The sequence below is a fragment of the Anas acuta genome, chromosome 9 (genome assembly GCF_963932015.1).
Source record: "Anas acuta chromosome 9, bAnaAcu1.1, whole genome shotgun sequence".
In the NCBI taxonomy this organism is placed as follows: Eukaryota; Metazoa; Chordata; class Aves; order Anseriformes; family Anatidae; genus Anas; species Anas acuta.
The window spans coordinates 11,411,786-11,430,823 of NC_088987.1; the positions used below are offsets into that span (position 1 = coordinate 11,411,786).

At 46.4% G+C, this 19,038-nt stretch overlaps 2 protein-coding genes across 4 annotated transcripts; one reads left to right on the plus strand and one right to left on the minus strand.

The window, feature by feature from the left end:
• Window positions 1-609: 609 nt before the first annotated feature.
• On the plus strand, window positions 610-11,357 carry CLDN16 (claudin 16). 2 transcript variants are annotated; one of them, XM_068692339.1, is made up of 5 exons: window positions 610-951; window positions 5,378-5,480; window positions 5,731-5,895; window positions 6,993-7,184; window positions 7,519-11,357. In XM_068692339.1, the coding sequence occupies exons 1-5, from the start codon at window positions 808-810 to the stop codon at window positions 7,656-7,658; spliced, it is 744 nt and encodes a 247-aa protein (XP_068548440.1). In that variant the 5' UTR covers window positions 610-807; the 3' UTR covers window positions 7,659-11,357. The 2 variants fall into 2 exon arrangements, with proteins under 2 accessions (XP_068548440.1, XP_068548441.1); XM_068692340.1 differs by lacking the exon at window positions 610-951 and adding an exon at window positions 1,835-2,812.
• An 891-nt stretch (window positions 11,358-12,248) lies between these two features.
• On the minus strand, window positions 12,249-18,698 carry TMEM207 (transmembrane protein 207). 2 transcript variants are annotated; one of them, XM_068692343.1, is made up of 5 exons: window positions 18,465-18,698; window positions 16,635-16,672; window positions 16,204-16,239; window positions 15,619-15,761; window positions 12,249-14,829 (listed from the first exon to the last, which is right to left on the minus strand). In XM_068692343.1, the coding sequence occupies exons 1-5, from the start codon at window positions 18,537-18,539 to the stop codon at window positions 14,681-14,683; spliced, it is 441 nt and encodes a 146-aa protein (XP_068548444.1). In that variant the 5' UTR covers window positions 18,540-18,698; the 3' UTR covers window positions 12,249-14,680. The 2 variants fall into 2 exon arrangements, with proteins under 2 accessions (XP_068548444.1, XP_068548443.1); XM_068692342.1 differs by having other exon boundaries at window positions 16,195-16,239; window positions 18,465-18,692.
• Between the last annotated feature and the right edge of the window lie 340 nt (window positions 18,699-19,038).

A 19,038-nucleotide genomic window follows, 5' to 3' on the forward strand; every position in this document is an offset into this window, starting at 1 on the left:
CTGTGCACACGGACCTTCAGGGTGGAAGGATTTTCTAGTCCTTCTCCCCCTTGGTTTTCCTGGAAGGTGGCCCCGTGGCCTAGCTTGAAAAGTTCAAGATTCCCATGTGTGATCTGCAGTAAGGCCATGAACAAGGCATGAGAAGTATGTAGGTTTGGCTTAAATGCAAAATAAAGAGCTCCATATCTGAGCTGGGATAGTTGTTTGTGGTTGTTGGTGTTGGCGCTGAGGGTCCATGTCTGCTACCTTTTCCCTTCCCTTCCTGCATTGAACTGGATCATCAGGGTGCTGGAGCCGGACAGGGTAACCAAAGGGCCTGGAATCTTCACTTGTGCACAATATAGTTTCTCAGTACTGAGGCATGAACTAGTATGGAGGAATAAATATTAATGTGCTGCATGGGTGTGCACATGGATGCACTTGTGTATTACACCTAGTGGTGCTCAAAACTTCTTCCCTGCACAAGTTTTGATTCTTTTACAAAATCTCTACTTTGCCAACCCCTGTGACGATACCTTTTCCTTCCCTTGGAGGCCCAGGACTCCAGCTATGTGTGTGTCACTTCTGCACAGCCCCATTTCCCTTCAGCCAGGCATGACAAGAGCTCCAGCCGTGCGGGGCTGATTGGCTGCAGCAGCTCCACATTTGGTGTGGGCTCCCTCCTCCTGTCCCTGCTTCGGCTCTGCTTTTGCAGAAGTCAGGAGTTCCCACTGTTCATGGCCACTGGAAAGGGCAGCGGTGACCTGGACACGAAGGCTCTGCTTCTATTCCAGCTTTAAGAAAAAAGACCCGGGCGCTGTTTTTCCCATGCCGCTGGATGTGCTGCAGCCTTCTGGGATGAGGTTTTTCCTCCAGTATGCTGGCTGTTTTTTTGCTTTTTTTTCTACTGGGTTTTTGATAGTATCTACCTGGACAGACTGCTGGATGGTGAATGCTGATGATTCCCTGGAGGTAAGATCTTTCAGAGGACCAGATCTCCAAATCAAATGTGTCCTAGGGAGACTGTGGCATCGTTGCTCCTCTCTCATCTACATTTCCCCCGTTGGGCTGGATGAAAGTGGATGAAAATGAAAGAAATGACTCTGGCATGAGCAGGGGAAAAGTGGTCATTTTGTGTAATTCTCTCTGCCAGGCTCTGCTCTCAGGAAAAGTCTAGAGGCTCCAGATTTAAATGTGCATGAACTGGAGCACATTACCCAGCATCTCCAGCCTGCACAGAAATTTTGGAGATGTTTCTAGTTCTGTAGGTCAGTCTTCTTGGTGAAGAAATCCAACATGTACATCTGTGCTCCACAAGCATTTTTCTTAATAGTCATTGAACTCTAGGGCTAACAGAAATGTGTGGGGACCATGGGGACTGCTGTCAGATCCAGCACTCAAAAATATTTTCTTGAACCTGTGCAGACATTAGTACTTTCATGTTAGAGAACGGTTTTGGCAGAAGTAAGCTGCAAGAAACAAAGGGGCAGAATGGCACATACACGCAAGCTGTGCCCCAGACTCCAGACCCCAAATCATCCCTATTTCCCCAGGACGTGGTACTGCAGTTTTCTTCCCCAGGCAGGCATCATTTTCTGCACATTGAAGGGCTGCAGGGCCACAGTGTGGAAATCTGTTGTCTGGAAAACTGGGTGCTTTGTGCTGAGGTGAAACACTTCCCAGGACAGAGACTTTGGCTGAATTTATCAGGAGGAAGCTTTCTATCTGCAGGCTAGCAGAGGAAATCAGAGGAGCTCCTCTGCATTCAGTGACGGTAACGTGATGTTCAGCAGTTTGAAGGAAGCACAGTTGAAAGGGCATAACAGGCTCAAGGCTGCTGACTTGAGAGGAACTGCCAGTGAACCCCCAGCAGGAAAAAGAGTGTGGACCCACTAGTGCTGGCTGGGATATCGCTCTTCATTTGTCACCCTAATTTGGGAGTTATTTTAGATTAATTTCAGGAAACGTGAATCGTTTGGGATCAGCTGAGGATATCAGTATGTTCAGAAAAGCCAAATGGATCCCATATTGAGGCATCATTTCCGAGCAAAACGGAGGAGGGACACCCAATCTTGAATAAAGTGAGTCCGGGAAAGAACTCAGCCCGATACCCCAAGGCTGTGTAACCTTGTCTTCTTGCCACAAAGGCACCTGTGCTGGGCTGTCCCTAAGTGCTCCATTAACACCCAGTGTGGTTATTAGCAGCCTCCACTCTCACATTCCTGCTCTGAGTGTGAATACTAAATACTGGAGCAAAGTGCCCCCAGCCTTAATACCTGACCAAATGACCTCCCTAATGGCCCTAATGACTCATTGCCTCTCACAATATGGGAATGCAGGGAAACTGTCCATGGCCAGGAAAGCCTGGAGTGCACAGTAACTCCTTTTTTCAGCTAGGAAAAGGGTTATTCAGACAACTTTCAACTTCAGGAGAAAGCACCTCCATCCTCCAGCACGGAAATCCTTCTTGCCTTTGACCTTGGCCTACAGCATCTCGTCTCCACTGCAGAACTCTGGATCCAGCAAGATGCAGCACTACAGAGCGGGGCTCAAACTCTTGCACTCACTGCGAGCATCAAGGCAAACCTGGGCCAGGTTTTGCAGTGGTTTGTGCTGGAAAAAGCCATAAACTGCTTCCCAGCGAGCACTGTTGTGTGCACTCAGTCCCTCCCTGTTGTGGATGGATTAAAAGTCTCACCACCACTGTTAAACACTGCCTGGTTCACTCTCGTGCTAGGCTCATCATCACTGTGTGCTGGCACCTTTTACAGTGTGGTAAAACACCGTGACTAACGTCTCTCACATGTTTGTCTTCTGTGCTTTCCCCAGAAGGGTAAGCGTGTGCTTGTTCTGTCATTTTTTATATTAGATTTATTTTAGTAGTAATTATACATCATGCATAGGATATGATTATATATATTACAGTCATTATGCAGTTTATGTTTTACATGCATACCTGTGTTAGGGAAAGCAGGTCGTGGTGATGCGTTTCATAATCAGAATGGGAGATGAGGAGTTCTGGCCAGAAATTGCAGCTCCTTGGGGAGTCCTTGGCTGGGCTCAGGAAAGCTGGAGTGGATTTGCTATGAGAAGAAAGAGGTGATGGGGTGCTACCAAAATGGTGCATGGCTGTGGCCACGGGATGACAGCATCAGTGCTGTGTCCCCATGATGGCCCAGGTGGCCCTGACCCCTCTGTTTGCAGCAGCGAGTTTCCACGTGCCAGGTGCGTGCCTGCCCAAAGGCAGATGCCCAAGGCTAGCTGAGGAGCAGACTAACAACCAGAAGGACAAACAGGACACAGAGCAGAGGGGAGAAAGGGAAGTCCAAGGAAGTTAAGAAACTGGTAACAAAATCTGGAATAGTTCAGCAGTGGCTCAGGCTAGCCACAGGTCTCCCCCTCCGACATCGGCTCCCATCACTCCTGCATCAAGCAATGAAACTTTTATCCCTGGCTGTGCATGTGCTGCAGAATTCCTTGGTTATGCTCATCTTCTGTGCTAGCAAGAGTAGATGACAGGTGGCACATCCCAAGAATAAAAAATATATATATATCTTCTTTTTTTTTTTTCTTCCAGTCTAGGAAGGGGGTACGTTCACAAGCCAGATCATGATGAATTTTTTACCTCTAGGACCTGCCTCTGTTTTACCTGGAAGCAAATGAAGCCTGGAATGCCATTAGCCTCTTTATAAATAATTTAGATGAGGATGCTGCCTGTAAGATTTAAAAAACAATACTAATGTGAGCAAGTGAGGAAGTGCATGAGAGTAGTAGCTGAATATAGAGTAGTACGAATAAGCCTACGGAGATTTGAGATGAATGTGAAATGGTATAAACACAAGTGGAACAAAATGCAGTTTAATAAAAATATGTTAATTTCAAGCACAGCCCAAATGCTGATAAATAAAGACCAAAGAGGGGCTGCAGCTGTATTGAGGGCCACAGTAAATGCTTACGCCTATGCAAATTGGTTAACATGAAACTGTTCTCTTGAAAAATAAGAATCAATGAAAACAGCTTTTTAATTTATTTTTTTTTGGGGGGGATATTTTTCATTTAACTTGCCCCCAAATTCTGAGAAATTGTAAGTAGTTTTCATCTTCACAAAACAAAACATGTAGATTATTTTCATTGAAACTTGAATAACAACTTTTTGCCAACCTGAAATAGTGAATCATTTTTAGTCACCTTTAATCCACCCTGCAGTATCACGGAGAGCTTGTACAATTTGTACACTGTGCTGTGAAGAAAGTACCGTGGCTGGCTACAGGTTTCAATACATCACAGATTAGACTTTATTAAGCAGCTGAGATGTGTTATTATCTGCTTTGAGATTTACAAAGCGTAGGAAAAATGAATTTTTCACATCACCCAAACCAGCACGGTTCCTGTCCCCTGCGTGAGACCCATTCCCCCTAAATTTCTCTTTCCACTAGCAGCAGTAAGGTGTCCCTGGCAGCAGCAGGGGCAGGCTGGAGCCCAAAGCTGCACCCACATTATCTCCGCTCCTTGTATGAGCAATCCCAGGAATGTTTTAGAGGCGCTCGTTGCCATATTTGCATTGGTAATTAAAATGCCTCCCATATTAAAGCGATTTATGAAAGGCTGGGCTGGGAATGCTATCTAAGGCTTTGGGAGGACAGAAAGGATGAGCCATGGATGCTACTGCAAGGTCTGTGAAGTCTGGATGTCTCAGCGATGAGTGGCCGGGTGCATCGGTCCCACAGCAGCACAGCGGGAGCCCCAGGGCCAGGATTAACGCTGGCTTCCTCTGCTTTTCCAGCCAGTGTTCAGGGCTGAGTCACCTGGGGCAGCCCTTCAGAAACATTTGGGAAGGGGCTCACCCCTTGCTCTGCAGCAAAACGCTCCTGTATTGCGCCAAGGCCAGCTCTCCTGGCGTGAGGCTGGTCCCCGTGAGTCACGAGCGGCTCCGTCTTCCTGAGCCTTCTCCGCAGGAAGGTGGGGGAAAGGGAGTGTGATGGCAAACTCATGGGTCGTCTGGTCCACAGCCCTGCCCAGCTCAGCCTGGGCAAGCAGCTGGCAAGGCTGCAAGAGCTGCAAGTGCTGCAAGAGCTGCAAGGCTGCAAGAGCAAACATCACCTACCCCCAGCTTCTCACAGAAATTCCCTTCAGAATTTGTATCCTTCCCAAAATGATGGTTTTGTGCCCCAGTGTCTCATCTGAATCTATTTCATTCTAATTTAAAATCATGAGCAGGGACATAGAAAATTTCTTTCTTTCTTTCCTTCCTGACCCTTTTTTAGTTCTTCATACTAAACAAGTCCAATGAGCCATTGACATAACTGGACCAGGGTTCCTGCTGAACAGCCTAGCTGCCCATCTGCTGTGTTGGTGGATATAGTAATTTATGGTCTTTTTTTCTCCTCTTAACCTGTAGGTGAGTACAAAATGCCGTGGCCTGTGGTGGGAATGTGTCACAAATGTTTTTGATGGGATCCAAACTTGCGATGAGTACGACTCCATCTTCGCTGAGCACCCCGGTACGTAAGAGATAAAGGTATTTCCATGAGCAGTGGGGAGACCTGAGTGAAGAACAGGGAGACAAAAAGAGCAGATAATTTGGTGTACCCATGTATTGCAGCCATCTTTCTTTTCTCAGTTGGGTATTACTCCCAGGGGAAGCTGGAGAAAGCTTCCCTCCAGGAAAAAATGTTCCCACAGGACCTGACCCCATTACCCACCCACATGGCCATTCCTCACGTGCTAGAATAATCTGCTTCTGTCCTGCAGTGAAGCTGGTGCTGACCCGAGCCATGATGATCACAGCAGATATCCTGGCAGGATTTGGATTTCTCTTCCTTGTCCTGGGACTGGATTGTGTGAAATTCCTTCCGGACGAGCCACTCATCAAGCTGCGCATCTGCCTGGTGTCTGGAGTTACCTTGCTCATCGCAGGTATTCCACTGCACCCCTGCCCTGCACAACACCCTTTAGCAAAAGGGGGAAGCTTTAAAGCCTTCCCTTATTTGGGGACAGGAGTTGGTGATTTTCTAGAAGGTAAACACAGGAGAAGGATGTTTATTTGCTTTATTTGTGCAATATAGCTTCCACTATTCACCACCTGCCCCTAGCAGCACATAGTTGAGTTTATCTGCTTTCATTTCATTTATTGGCCAGATGCCTTGGCTGCTGTGTTGACTGACTTCCATTTACTGCTGGTTTGCTGTGAGGAACTCAGTGTTGTTGGTAGAGCAAAGAGGCAGAATTGCTGAAGGATTAGAAATGCCCTGGCACCCTGGTTTGGTTCCTTGTTCTGGCACAGACTGTGTGACCTTGGGCAAGTCACTTAGCCCCAAATCTCTGCAGTTGATTTGTAATAAAAGGATAATAGCACAGCTCTGCTTCCCAGGTGATAAGTGCCTGGCTGACCTAGGTGCTTTGCTGTTACAGCCAGTGGATTTTAAGCACAAAAATAAATAGACAGCTGACTAGGTACCAGATCTTTTCATTTGACTTTTTGCCAGTATTAACCATCTACCTCTACTTTAGCATATGCTGATTTAACATGCAACTCACCCCAGCTACTGGGAGCATGTGTACTTTGGGGGGTTCTTTTAAACATCCTCTGTGTACCTCACAAAGTTGACTTGAAAAATGCTGTTAAAGTTCAGAAAGTCAAAGGAGATTAGAAAATTAAAATCTCAAAGCAACTGTACAACAAGCCAATAAGCTAAGAAAGGAGGAGCTTTCTGCCTTTTAATGCAAAACTCTAAGTGCTACCGACTGGAGCTAATAGTGGCTGGGGCCACGAGGTACAAACGCTGTCTGAAAGGGCTCAAGCTGACATCAGTAGGGGCAAGGGTAAATCAGCCAAAGTGACTGGGCTGAGACAGAGCAGGGGCCAAAACCTCATGTTCAAGGAAGTTCTTCCTATCCTAAAGTCTGCCCCAGAAGAGAGCAGGCTGTAGCTCAAACTTTTGTATTTGTGGTCTCTTTGAGATCACTGCAGCCTGTGTGGGAGCTCCGTGTGGCACCTCCCTCCCGTCCTGCAGGTCTCCCAGGCATTACTGGCTCGGTGTGGTACGCCGTTGACGTCTACGTGGAGCGCTCCTCTCTGGTCTTCCACAACGTGTTTCTGGGCATCCAGTACAAGTTTGGCTGGTCCTGCTGGCTCGGCATGGCGGGGTCGCTTGGCTGTTTCTTGTCCGGGGCCCTGCTCACCTGCTGCATGTACCTCTTCAGAGGTGAGGAGCTCTTCTAGGGCTGAAACGCACCAAAGAGACGGATGTTTCCCAGGGCCTACTACAGGCACATGGCATCGGGAATGTCCTTCAGGCATGTCCTTCAGGATGGTTGCTCATCCCCAGTTGCAGCATCCTCAGCTGTAAAATGGGAATAGTGCTATTTCAGCAGCACTATAAAGCACATCAAGGGCTTTGGGTGGGAGCTGAGGTGTAAGTATGACATAAAATGTGTTATTACATCATATCTTTGAATGCTTCTTTCTCCGCATTTCGAGGCTTTACAAGCTGAAAGTCACCAAGCACTTGTTAGCAGATCCTATTTCTTTCCTCACAGAGACCAGCTCTGGAAGGCTTCACCCTGCTTACTCCTTGAGGAAAGGCTATTCCTCAGCTGGGACAGTTGTAACCAATGTGCACCTGCCATCCTCACAAACTGCTACTGCCAAAATGTATGCCGTGGATACGAGAGTGTGAGGAGGAGGCAAATGCACCAGAAAGAGCTCCACTCCAGTGGGTTATGCAGGAACCTGAGCTCCTGGGGTTGTGGCATAGATGAAAAGCTGAATTTTGACGATGTACTGTATGTTACAATATCTGCATTATGAGAGCTTCACAAAAATTACTTTCAAGAAAGTAATCTCCAGGAAGACTTTGCTTTAGGGATTCCAGTTTTCTCGAGTACTGGGGCTGCTTGCATAAGCACAGACTGAAATAGCCAACACAAAATCTTCCAGCTTTTGGCTCATCACTATCAGTGCAAGTGAAATAAATCAGCTGCTCCTGGAATCAGCCACCAGTGCTCAGTGTGAAGATCCCCAGACTGCAAGGTGGATCTGCTCCCTGTCTGGCAATGTGTTGAAAGAACATACAAAGCAGAAAATACATGCTTCTGTGGAGAGAGGGACTGATCATCTGGCAAACATCTGGGCCCCGTGCAGCCAGCACGGGGGATGTTGCTCCTGAAGGTAGCTGGGGAGCTCAACAGAAGATAAAGAGCTGTGTTAAATGCCTGGCCGCATTTTTTGGCCCATAAACCTCAGCACTGAGGAAACACTGCAAATTCAGGTGCATTCTTTCCTGTAAAATACAGATTTTCTCTGTAGGTGCTAAAATGTACATTAGGGATTCACTAGATTCACTGAGATCTGGAAATTGCCAGCTTCTTTCTGTTTAGTAAAAGTTTTGGCCGGACAGACAGTGAGTGAAAATCCAAGACCTGGCCTTGTGCATGACAATGAATCTATACCAGATAGAAAGCAGAATAAAGGATTGTAAAAACTTCTGCCACTTTCCATCAAAGGGTATTTAAATCCAGTTCAGGACTGCTGTCCCCTGCTGCAATCCAGGCTGCCTTCAGCACATTCCCTAAGGATGGGTGCAAAAGCACCGACAGCCCTTCAATGCCTCTGAAGGAAAAAGAACTTAAGACATGGCTTTGTTAGGTTTGGTGGGACCTGCCCAAATCCAGTCCTTTCTGCCATGAGCACCACTTTATTCAGTGATGGGCACCAGAGAGTGAGAAAAGGCTTTCAGCACAGAGAGGTACCTGCCCAGGGTGGTGGAGAAACATCAGGGGTCTTTCATTAGGGGTGTGCACACCCTTGAGAACAGAGGGCCCACCAAATGGAGGCTTCCTCCACTGACCACTTGGTGGACTGGAAGGAAAAACTCCTTCCTCTGATACAAAGTGAAGCTTGATGGCCACAGGCAGATGGGATGGAGTGGGTTGAGTCCCTCTGAGAGCCCCTATAATGGAAGATGAGGGGCTTAGTCCTCTCATGGGTTATCCATGGGTTATCTTTTTTTTTTTTTTTTCCTGGGAAATTTTTTTCTTGTTCAGAAGAGGAGGAACAGTCGGGTATCACCTGCTAATACACGTGTGCTGGCAAATCTCAGGCCATTGATTTCTCCTGCTCTTTTTCTGGGGTATACTGTAGCTGGGGAGACTTTTGGGCCTTTGTCCTGATGGTCTTCAGTTTGCTTTAGGATGCCAAGAAGTGTTTTGTGACTTGCAACACATGGGTCACAACAAGCGATCGTTCAGTAGACACTTTGGGATTAAACACTTAAACTCTGGTCAAGGGTAAATACAGAGAACTGATCTCATTTGTTCCTTCAGCCTTGTGCTCCTCCAGGGGTACCAATAAGGCATATGCATACCCCAAATACTGTCTTAACTCAGGGTGCACATTCCTCAAATATACACATACACAGAGATTGTTGCATAAACATTCACGAGACTTTCTTTTCTTCCGTATATGTGTGGAATAAGGGTTAATTCTGTTCTTCCTGTGCTATACAGTAGCTTTTGAGGATCTACATCCTGCACAAGAGGGCTAAGAAAAGGTCACAGCAGCCCTTAGGTTTGCTGGGTTAATGTTTTGTAACAACCATTCCAGTGCTGCATTGGTTCATTCAAATCCCACTGACACTCCATCTGATGTTTTGATCAGTTGTTAATATTTAATTGTTGATTCACTGATTGATTGAACTCTGATTTCATGACTGCAGTGTGCAGTCTTCCTTAGCTTGTCATGATGCCACAATGCCAATCTATTTTAGTATGGTCATTTACTCATTTGCAACAAATTCCCCCAGAAAGTACAGAGGTCTTCCTTTCTCTTTCAAAATCACAACCAGTTGCCAAGACTTGAGGCATTGCAGCTGAGCTCAGGTATTAATGTGTTTCTTTAGCTCTTCCAAATTCCTATCTGCATCCTACTCAGCTCACAGGAGGAGTGGGGCTGGATATAACAACAGACCACCCTTGCCTTCCTGACAGCCACTGGTGGCTTCACAAGACTGTTCAGCTGCACTTTCCAGCCGAGGCCCAACATTTAATCCTTTGGTTCCAACAGGTTTTTAGCCTTCTCCCACTTTTCACTGACTCCTAAGAAGCGTTTTTGCCCATTGGAGCATCTAGTCCACTTCAGTTTCATCGTTTAGTTTCTGAGGCCGCAGACAGAGGTGGGGACTGAGCCAAGACCTCCCCTTCTTCCTCCCTGACATCTCCTCAACATCAGCATCTCCTCAACCCTGGGGCTCCCCATTGCCCTCCCTACTCACATCACGCAGCCCAGCGCAGTCTGCCAGGGCTCCAGATGGCCACAGGTTATGGAAATTAGTAATGTCTTGTAGGTAAGCTCTTTGCAAAGCTGATTTCATACCCTACAAATAGGTATTGATTTCCCATTTTGATTTATGCAAGCAAGAAATAGCCAATAAAACGATGACATCTGCAGTCATTGTCCTTCTCTGCCTGCAGCATTTCGTCCTCTCGCCATCTCAATGAGCCTTGTTCACAAGGGCTCTTACCCCAGCACTAATGAGGACTCACTCTCCTGTCCTTGTGAACTAACATCTCCTCATGCAGGTACAAGGATATGTTCCAAAATATGGATTTCCCCACTTTTTGCATGCATTGCAATGTTTTTTTTTTTTTTTTTTTTTTTTTTTTTTTTTTTTTTTGGTGTGTGTGAATGCCATAGATCTGAACAATTATTTTCATTACATAAGAATGTTACTTCAAAAATATCTTACAGATTGCCATCTTTTTGAGATAATATAAATGCAGTTGCTATTGAGTGTCAGCTTCCTCTAACACCACTTCCAAGTTTCACCAAGAACGGTGTTTTGCCCTGATTCCTGGAGGGAAATCATTGCTCTGTTGTAGGAATCCAGCCCCTAGGACAGTGGGGTGGATTCCAGAGGCTGCCCAGACCTTCACCATTACCTGCAGATACCAGATCCCAGTGCACACCAGTAGCAGCATCTCTTTGAGAGTTGGCAGACTTTATCTCTCGCCACATCTACTTCTAGTTATTTTTTTTTAAACTTGCAAAGAGAGAAAAATAAAATCACACCAAGAAAACCAGGCTTTCTCTCTCAGCTGGGGCTGGGACCCCACAGCTTGCTCTTCTGCATCTTTTAACTACTGTGGGCAAGCAAATAATGACCAAAATATTCTGCCCAAGCACTGCTACAGGGAGCAGAGGACAATTTTGTCCGTGTAGCTATTGGGTTCCTGCTGTAAGATGCCTTTGAGCAAGAAAGAAAGAGACAGAACTTTCCTATCTAGTGACCCAGAGAGAGAGAGAGCATCTGCCCGCAGCCTCATCCTCTTCCTTTCACAAAAGCCTTCAGATGACAATCATAATAATAATAACAATAAAACACATAACAGATTAAAGAATATTTCTATTTTTTCACATCTTTTGTTTGCAGCCCTCCTGGCAGCCCTGGCCAACCCCCCATTATGACTCAGCTGCCTTTCTTTTTGCTCTGTTTTGCCCGAGAGCCAGTTTATGACTTTATTATTCAGCTGTTGACGTGTGGAGGTGAAAGTCCAGCCCTTCACCTCCCCACGTTCCCTTTGTCTTTTGCTTCCAGATGGTCACCAAGCAATTATCTCCTCTGCTCTGCTCCCATTTCCCCCTGTCAAGGCTTGCTGATGAGTTCCCTCACAAATACTCCTGCCTTCCATAGTTCTCCGGGCTTTTCTAGAACAGTTTGCTATTTCCTCTCAAAGTCAATGGGAAATATAAATTACAAGATGGGTGGAAGTCAGAGGGTCACAGCAGAACAAGTGCATTTCCAAAGTAGACCCAACTCCAAAGGTGATGAATTATAAAGAAATGGCTCATCTTTCCTCATAACTCAGGAACCATCAGCCAAACTGCAGCAACTGACCTTGTTAAGGGCTGAGTGCTTACAAAAGCAGAATATGCCAAGCAAGGCTGCTGCCGTTGTAAGGATGGGAACAGGGGGCTGGAAAAAACTCGCCCACTCTGCTGGAGCACCAGGGAGTAGGGGAGTGGGCTGGTAGAGGCAGTTTTTGTGGGGCAATGTGTGGTTGGTGTGGCCATCCCAGCTACATTGCCTGAAGGAAAGAACTCATCCCTTTCTCCATTTGCATGGCCAGGAAGCCAAGGACCAGGTCAGGTCCTCATGAAGTAGGCTGCCCTGCCCAGGGAGCCATCTGCCCCCCTTCGGGGTGCTCTCCATCTCCACCCCAAGCCAGCAGCAAAATGGGTTTATACCAAAAACCCACCAGCTTGCCCCAAAACAATCCCACATGGACCCTTTGTGGAGATGGCTCCTGGTCATCTGCAGATGCTGGAATTCCCCAGGGCTCCTGCTGTGTTGCACAAGTACAGCAGTGCACATGCAGGTGCTCCATGCTGGTGGCTGCTGCTGGAGCCTGACTTTGTAACCACTACCTCACTTTACTGTAAGCCACTTGCTGTGATTTTGATTGAATTATTTCATTTCTTTTTTAATAATTAAAGCACCTCAAAGATGAAGCAGAATGCAGTTGAAGGCATGCTAGTAGCGCGGGAACACAAACCTGCTCCCGGGAATGTTTCTGCAAGAGCAGCAGCCGCCTCGGAGCACTGCTGAAAGTCTCGCTTGCCCTCTGTTGGGTGGCTGGGGAAGGATTTACCACCTCGGAAACAAATGCTGAGTGCTGGACCTTGTGAAAGAGGGACTCGGAGTGATGGAGGCACTGCAAACAGATCAGTCCTTGCTTGTTAGCCTCTCCAGTCATCTGATTAGAAGGTGACATTCAGTGAAATTAGAGGTGGCAATGTATTTAGAGCTGAGCAATTAATAAGCAGGAGACAGCAGTGTTTTATGCAGCATGTAATGCAGACAGCCTGTGGAGTTCACTTCCACAAAAGGGTCACTGGAGCAAATGCCGGGTGGAGGTTGGAAGGAAGTGGTGGCTGATTTAATGCCCACGAGCAGGCTGAGCAAGCTGAAGTGACAAACATAATCAAATCTCATGCTTCAGGGCATAAATTGAAGGGGTTGAGTGGTGGAAGCAGTTATGTATGTAAGAGGTCTGATCCCGAGAGGTGCTAATCACCTGCAATTCTCACTAAGTTCAGCAAGCGAAAGGAGACTCAGGAACTGCTCGACTTCTCCGCTGGCTGACTCCGTACTTGCTAATTTTCCTTATTAATAAACCCTGCAATATTTCAGCCTGCTGGCACAAACATTCATTTTGCTACAGTAACATTTATTTCCTTTCACACAAGCGTCAAACATTAAAGCTGCTTCTAAAATAAGATTTTATGGAGATAATTTGTGGTGGTGCTGGCAGAGAATTTGTCTCTCAAAATATGCTATTATTCTTTATCTAGCTAAGGTACTTATATAGTCTCATTATGAGAATATGTGAGCACTTCATAACCTTTACTGGATTTATCTTCCCAGTTTCCTTCCTGAGCAGAGGAACTCATACCACCCCCACTCTACAGGTGGGGAGCTGCTCTACCAGGCAGGCTGTGGGTTTCAATTTATCTTTTGCGGTGCCTAAGATGGACCCAGGTGCCCACTGTGACATAGAGCTCGCAGTTCCCTAGGCACACAGTGTGCACAAGGTGTGACATTTGCCGAGGTGGCTCTTAATGCAGCCCCTGGCCCTCTTCAGTGAGAGAGCAGAGGAAGAGAGGTCAGGCTGACCCCAGGCTTCTGTGGCCAGCTTGTGAAAAACAAAGGAAATCTTTGCTTTTATCTGGAATCCAGCTAAGGGGGAAATTCTACATCTTTTCTCTGTAATTTGAGAAGAAGGCAGACCGTGCCTCCTAGGAAGGGCTCAGGTAGAGCTGATCCCAATTGAGTATACGGCAGTCTGGATGGCTTCTTGAAGTCTCTCCCCATCTTGTCTGCAATGGCCACTTCAAAGAAAATGACAGCCTTTATCCTCATAATTTTCTGTAACTGAACACCAAATCTCTGACCCCGTAATTCCTGTGTGTGGGGAGTGGCTGTGTGGGTCCTGGGCCATACAAGGTCTGCAGGCATGCTAGGGCAAGAGAAGTGAATTGGGGGCAGTCACCATGAAATTAAGAACAGCTCAAGTGAGCAAACTCGCTTTTTTTGTTGTTTGTGTTTTGTAGCCTGCTCCTGCTGCCAAGATTGTCCCTATAACCTCCAGCCCTTGATTTCCTTCTTCTGGCCTTAAATTCACTGCTTTTTGGATTAGACAAATCTGATACACTGTGCTAAATATTTTAAATGTGGCAAATGATCCTTCATCGCAGAGTGGCATGATTGCATTACAATGTATTAGAACATCATGACTTTGCCAGAGGGTGTTTGCTGGCACTGTTCCGAGTGAAGGAGGCAGCCCAAGCTTGAGAAGTAACTATCAAGTCATTTATCAACATCCAGTCCTAAAACACATGGGATTGCACCAGCTTGAGCAGCCTTCAAGAGAGAAACCCTCAACACAGACAGACCTTTGAGGGAGTTTCTCAAAATTCAGTCGTATCATAATGTCAATTTGAACCCCGTGACAGATTCAACACGTGCTTTTGGTATTTATTCTCTTGCATTTTGGCTCCCCTTTTAGGTTCAAATGAAATATGTGCTGCTTTTCAGTCTCTTGGCCAACCTGTGGAGAGGGCTGATCTGCTCCCACACTACTGCATCATCACGGAGGGTCTCCGATGAACCAAGTGGGATCGCAGAAAGCCAACGCGTGGTGTCTAGAGCTTGTTTTCCTTCATAATATCCTCATAGGATGGAGGCAACTCAGTTCCCCCAAGGCTGAACCGGGGGGCAGGAGGAGAGGACGTCTCCATGTTCACACAGGGGTTCGGAGATCTGGAGAACGGGCACTGAGGGGCTTCATTGGCTGAGGAAAGAGAAAAGCCGAAACTGTAGAGCAGACGGTGAAGAGCAGGCGTGGGGGTGAGAGGGGTGAGCTGGGGAGGAGCTGCCAAACCACTCGGGAACAAGAAAGGCATGGATGTAATTTTTAAATCACAAAACCTCTCACCACAAACTCCAGATGCAAGAAGTGAGAACAGAGGAATTTGGGTGGGTTTGGGTGGGTCCTCCCAGTGGAGACATTGTTTGTGGCCACCCAGAAAGCAGGTCGTACTTCCTCTGGGAAGGGCTCAATGCTGCCTAATGACAGAACTAGCTTTATTTTTCCTGGGGGGCTGTTGTCTGGCCCAGCCTGCTGGCAGTACTCCAGGTCAGCGCTGAGTGCGGCACACAGTCATTATAGTCCTGTCCTCAAAACTGTGGGTGTTTCTGGGGGAATGCTGAGGGCGGCTACTGTGATGAATAACATCCACCGAGACAGCCTCCTGACAGACCCCAGTGTGCATCAGCCAGGCCAGCTGCCTGCTGGGGTGGCTCAAGTAGACCAGTGTGGTCTTGTCTGGGTGAGAAATTCAGGTCATGTGTTGGAAAGGGCTGCCTGACCCCCGAGTACGTTGGGCTGCCAAGTGCCCTAATATCAAGGAGAAGGCCCCACACACCTCTAGTATCAGCGTGGCCAAGCCTAGAAGGCACCTTCGGGACGTATGGACACACAGGGACAGCCACAGCCCGGCTCCCACTCAAACCTGGCCACCTCTCACTGGGTTTTGGATGGGCCCCGTGGGACCTTGCAGAGGGCAGGGAGAGGACTAACCGCAGAAAGCATCCGAGCTGCTGAGCGCGAAGACGGCCAGGGTGCGTGGGTGAAGGAGGCAGCTCCGCCGCTTCAGCCAGCACTGCAGGCAGCAGCAGATCCCGCAGGACAGGAGCAAGGCCAGGAAAAACAACATCAGGAACCTGAGGCAGAGGCAGCAGGGGAGGAACGGTGCCATCACCATCTGCGGGCAGCACCGACAGATGGCCGCCTGTCTTCAAATTAACATATTCATTAACGTATTTTGCAAATAGCCGTTAAACGTTGCGGTTCCCCCATCAGCGTGCTGGACATGATCAAAGTCCTGGGAAACCAACATCTCAGTGCTGCGTGCTGGCTGGAAATTCTAACATTTCTCTCTGAAATCATTCATCAGGTCTGCCCAGCTCAGTTGTCAGCATACAGTGAGGATATGGATTAATGATTCCCATTAGTCAGTAAAGACAGAACACAGGGACAGCCCAGGAGCAATGCTCTCCAGCTATCAGTCTCTCTTAATGCTTTTCTCTCCATATATCCATCAAAGAATATTATTTGCCAGTTTTCCCTCTAAAACAGAGCTGAGCTGAAACTTACCACACATACCAGCTGCTGAAGTTTTCATCGTCCTGCCCAATGCACCTAACAAGGGAGAAATACAAGGAAGCTTCAGTCCAGCAAGTGGGGACCAGACTGGCTCCAGCACACATGTCAGCATAAAGAAAAGCATCATCGGTAACTACATGATTGAGAAGTTTTCCTCCATCGAGGGAACTTGATCAGAAGTTTCTCTGTTTGGATGGGAGCAGATACAGATGATGTACAAAGCAGCGTGCAACTGGTTTGCTTTTCCACACCAGTACCCACTACCAGTGTTTCTGCTGAAAACCCAGAGGAACAAACAGCTGCCAGCTTCCCATTCCCCTTTGGGAAGGAAAGCCAGGCAGCCAGTTCCTGAAAGCCCAGTGTGGGAGCAGCCACAACCGCCTGCCCGTCCCTGGCTGGCAGTGCAAAGGAAACAGGAGAGACACACTCACCTCTCACCAGGCTCACAGTCGGACTCGGAGCCTGCTAACTGAAAACACACGTAAATCAGAGAGGGCAAGTTGTGCTTTCTGTTGTTTTCGTTGCTTTGTTTTAAGCCAATATAATTACTGATCTTGTCTTGGAGAGGAAGAGCAACAGAGGTGCTGGCTCCTGCATGGATGAAAACTGCTGCTCTCTCCAGGGACTGCTGCATGTGTATTGTGCTCTGAGCTAGCCCATATTAAAATCAGCGGATAATCTCCCTGACAGCTCAATAAATTCAATAGTTAGCAGATGAAAGCTAAACCAAGGGGGAAGCATTTCATTTTATGTGAAAAGAGAAGGCTGAGAGCAGGGAGACACAAACAGGTATCAGAGACCTGTTTACAGAGCTGGACTTTACTCTTCAGAAATGTCTGCTGAAGAATTTTTCATGATTAATTCTTGGTCTGTAGATATTTTCCAGAGGTTAATTGTGAATGTAGCTGTAAACTGGAGTTGTTTTGACTGAATATGTGCTGTACCCAGCATTTTCCTTTTTTTGGATAGTAGTAGTGCATCATTCCCAGAGTCAGGTTTCAGGTATGTGTATTTGTAACTGCAAATATGTGAACCTGAAACTTGTTCTTCAGGTCTATTTCCTACTCTCCACTAAAGCAAGTTTGCTTTTGCAAGCCTTGTTGATCTTAGCCTCAGTTTCATATTATCTGGGCACAAAGTAATTGGAGTGGTTCACCAACAAGATTGAATCAAATTCGTTAGAATTTCTGGACAACTCACATTAGATGTGTTTTAACACTTGGCCATCTTTGCTACAAAAAGAAATCAAGATAGGTATAGAATTGTGATAACACGAGGAAACAGAATAAACAAGATGGAAGAATGCAGGTGCATTTCTTGGAGAAAACTATTAACATAAGTCATGTATCATTACTTTACTTTGGATTTCCTTGTCTGTATACCCAAAAGATATGGAGATTTCAGACTTTGAGTGAAACTAGAAAGCTCAAATGAGTAGTAGAAATTCGTATCAAATATGTATATTTGAGAGATCTTATATAATAGCTCTTATTAACAAGACTTCTTGTGTCTCTATAAGCTGCAACAAATGACTCCACAAATCTGTCTGATCCTGTGCACACTGCTTTTCAGTTTAATGGGGGCAGGATCAGTCCCTAGTTTCACCAGAAGTCTTTAGGTATAACTTTTTCATTATCTATGAAATTTCATGAGCAGTTGAAACTAGAATGAGGAATAGGGAAGAAGAAAGAAGCTTCAAAATGAACTCTTCCAGACGTGTCCTTTGAAAATTGAGCTAATTTGCCGTGTCACACATGTACCCTGGTGCAGAATATTTAAGATTTTTTTTTCCACTTCAACTGATTATTAGAATAACAGGTCAAAACCAGACAGCCGATTGCTGTGATTACGTGTGCCCTGAGTATTCTTCATGGCTGAATGACAACCTCTGGGCTCTCCTTTATCATTCTTCAAACTACTTCAGCCCAGCTACCACCGCATGGTTAAGCTGCAGCAAAAAGCATCTGCTCTGAGGCAGTAATCCATCAATGCAGCCAAACGCCCACCCTTGCTGCAGAAGACTCACGCTCTTCCATTTCAATAGCCATAGATAGAATAAAAGATTAAGGCAGTCATGCTTTCTTTACCCCTTAGCTGGAACTGTTGTGAATATTAAACACTCCCCAAATTTACCAAGTAAAAAACAAAACAAAACAAAACAAAAACAACCAAACAAAAAAACCATGTTGATTAAATTCTATAAAAGCTGAATCTTTCTCCCACCTCCAATTCCCTAGAATCCCAGTGAAGGGTTTGGTTACCTGGAAGAAGGTAAAATACAGGACCCCAGCTTCTGTGATCCATGAAGTGAAACACAAAGCTCTGGGTCTCTGCATCACTAACTGGAGAAACGCGGGAAGAGTTGTGTTTGCAGCACTGTTTTACTCTCTGCAATTTGAAGCTTTAAAAACTTCTCTGCATATTTAGCCACAGAGCATGCTACCCAATGGCTTCCCGCCCTTTGGAAATTACAACTAACCAGGAGGGAATGAACTCAGGTTTGCATGGACACACTCAAACAGCTGCTACAAGTTAAATGAACATTAGCCTAAGGTCAGCACTTTGCAGGTGTTTCAGCATTTTCATAGCTGTTCACAAATTCCTGTTGCTGAATTTCAGTTCCATATTAACCAACACTGCTATTTAACAGGATCTGCTACAAATAAAAGATCACTGGAGATCATACTTTGAGGCTGTGCTTTCATCAAACGTTGCCTTCAGCTGAGATTCTGACATTGCAGGAAAAGCATCTCGGCCTCCAGCCACCTCCATGCCCCATGCCTCCGGCCTCAAACACATGCATGGGGGATGAAGGAAACCCTTCCCAGACTGAGG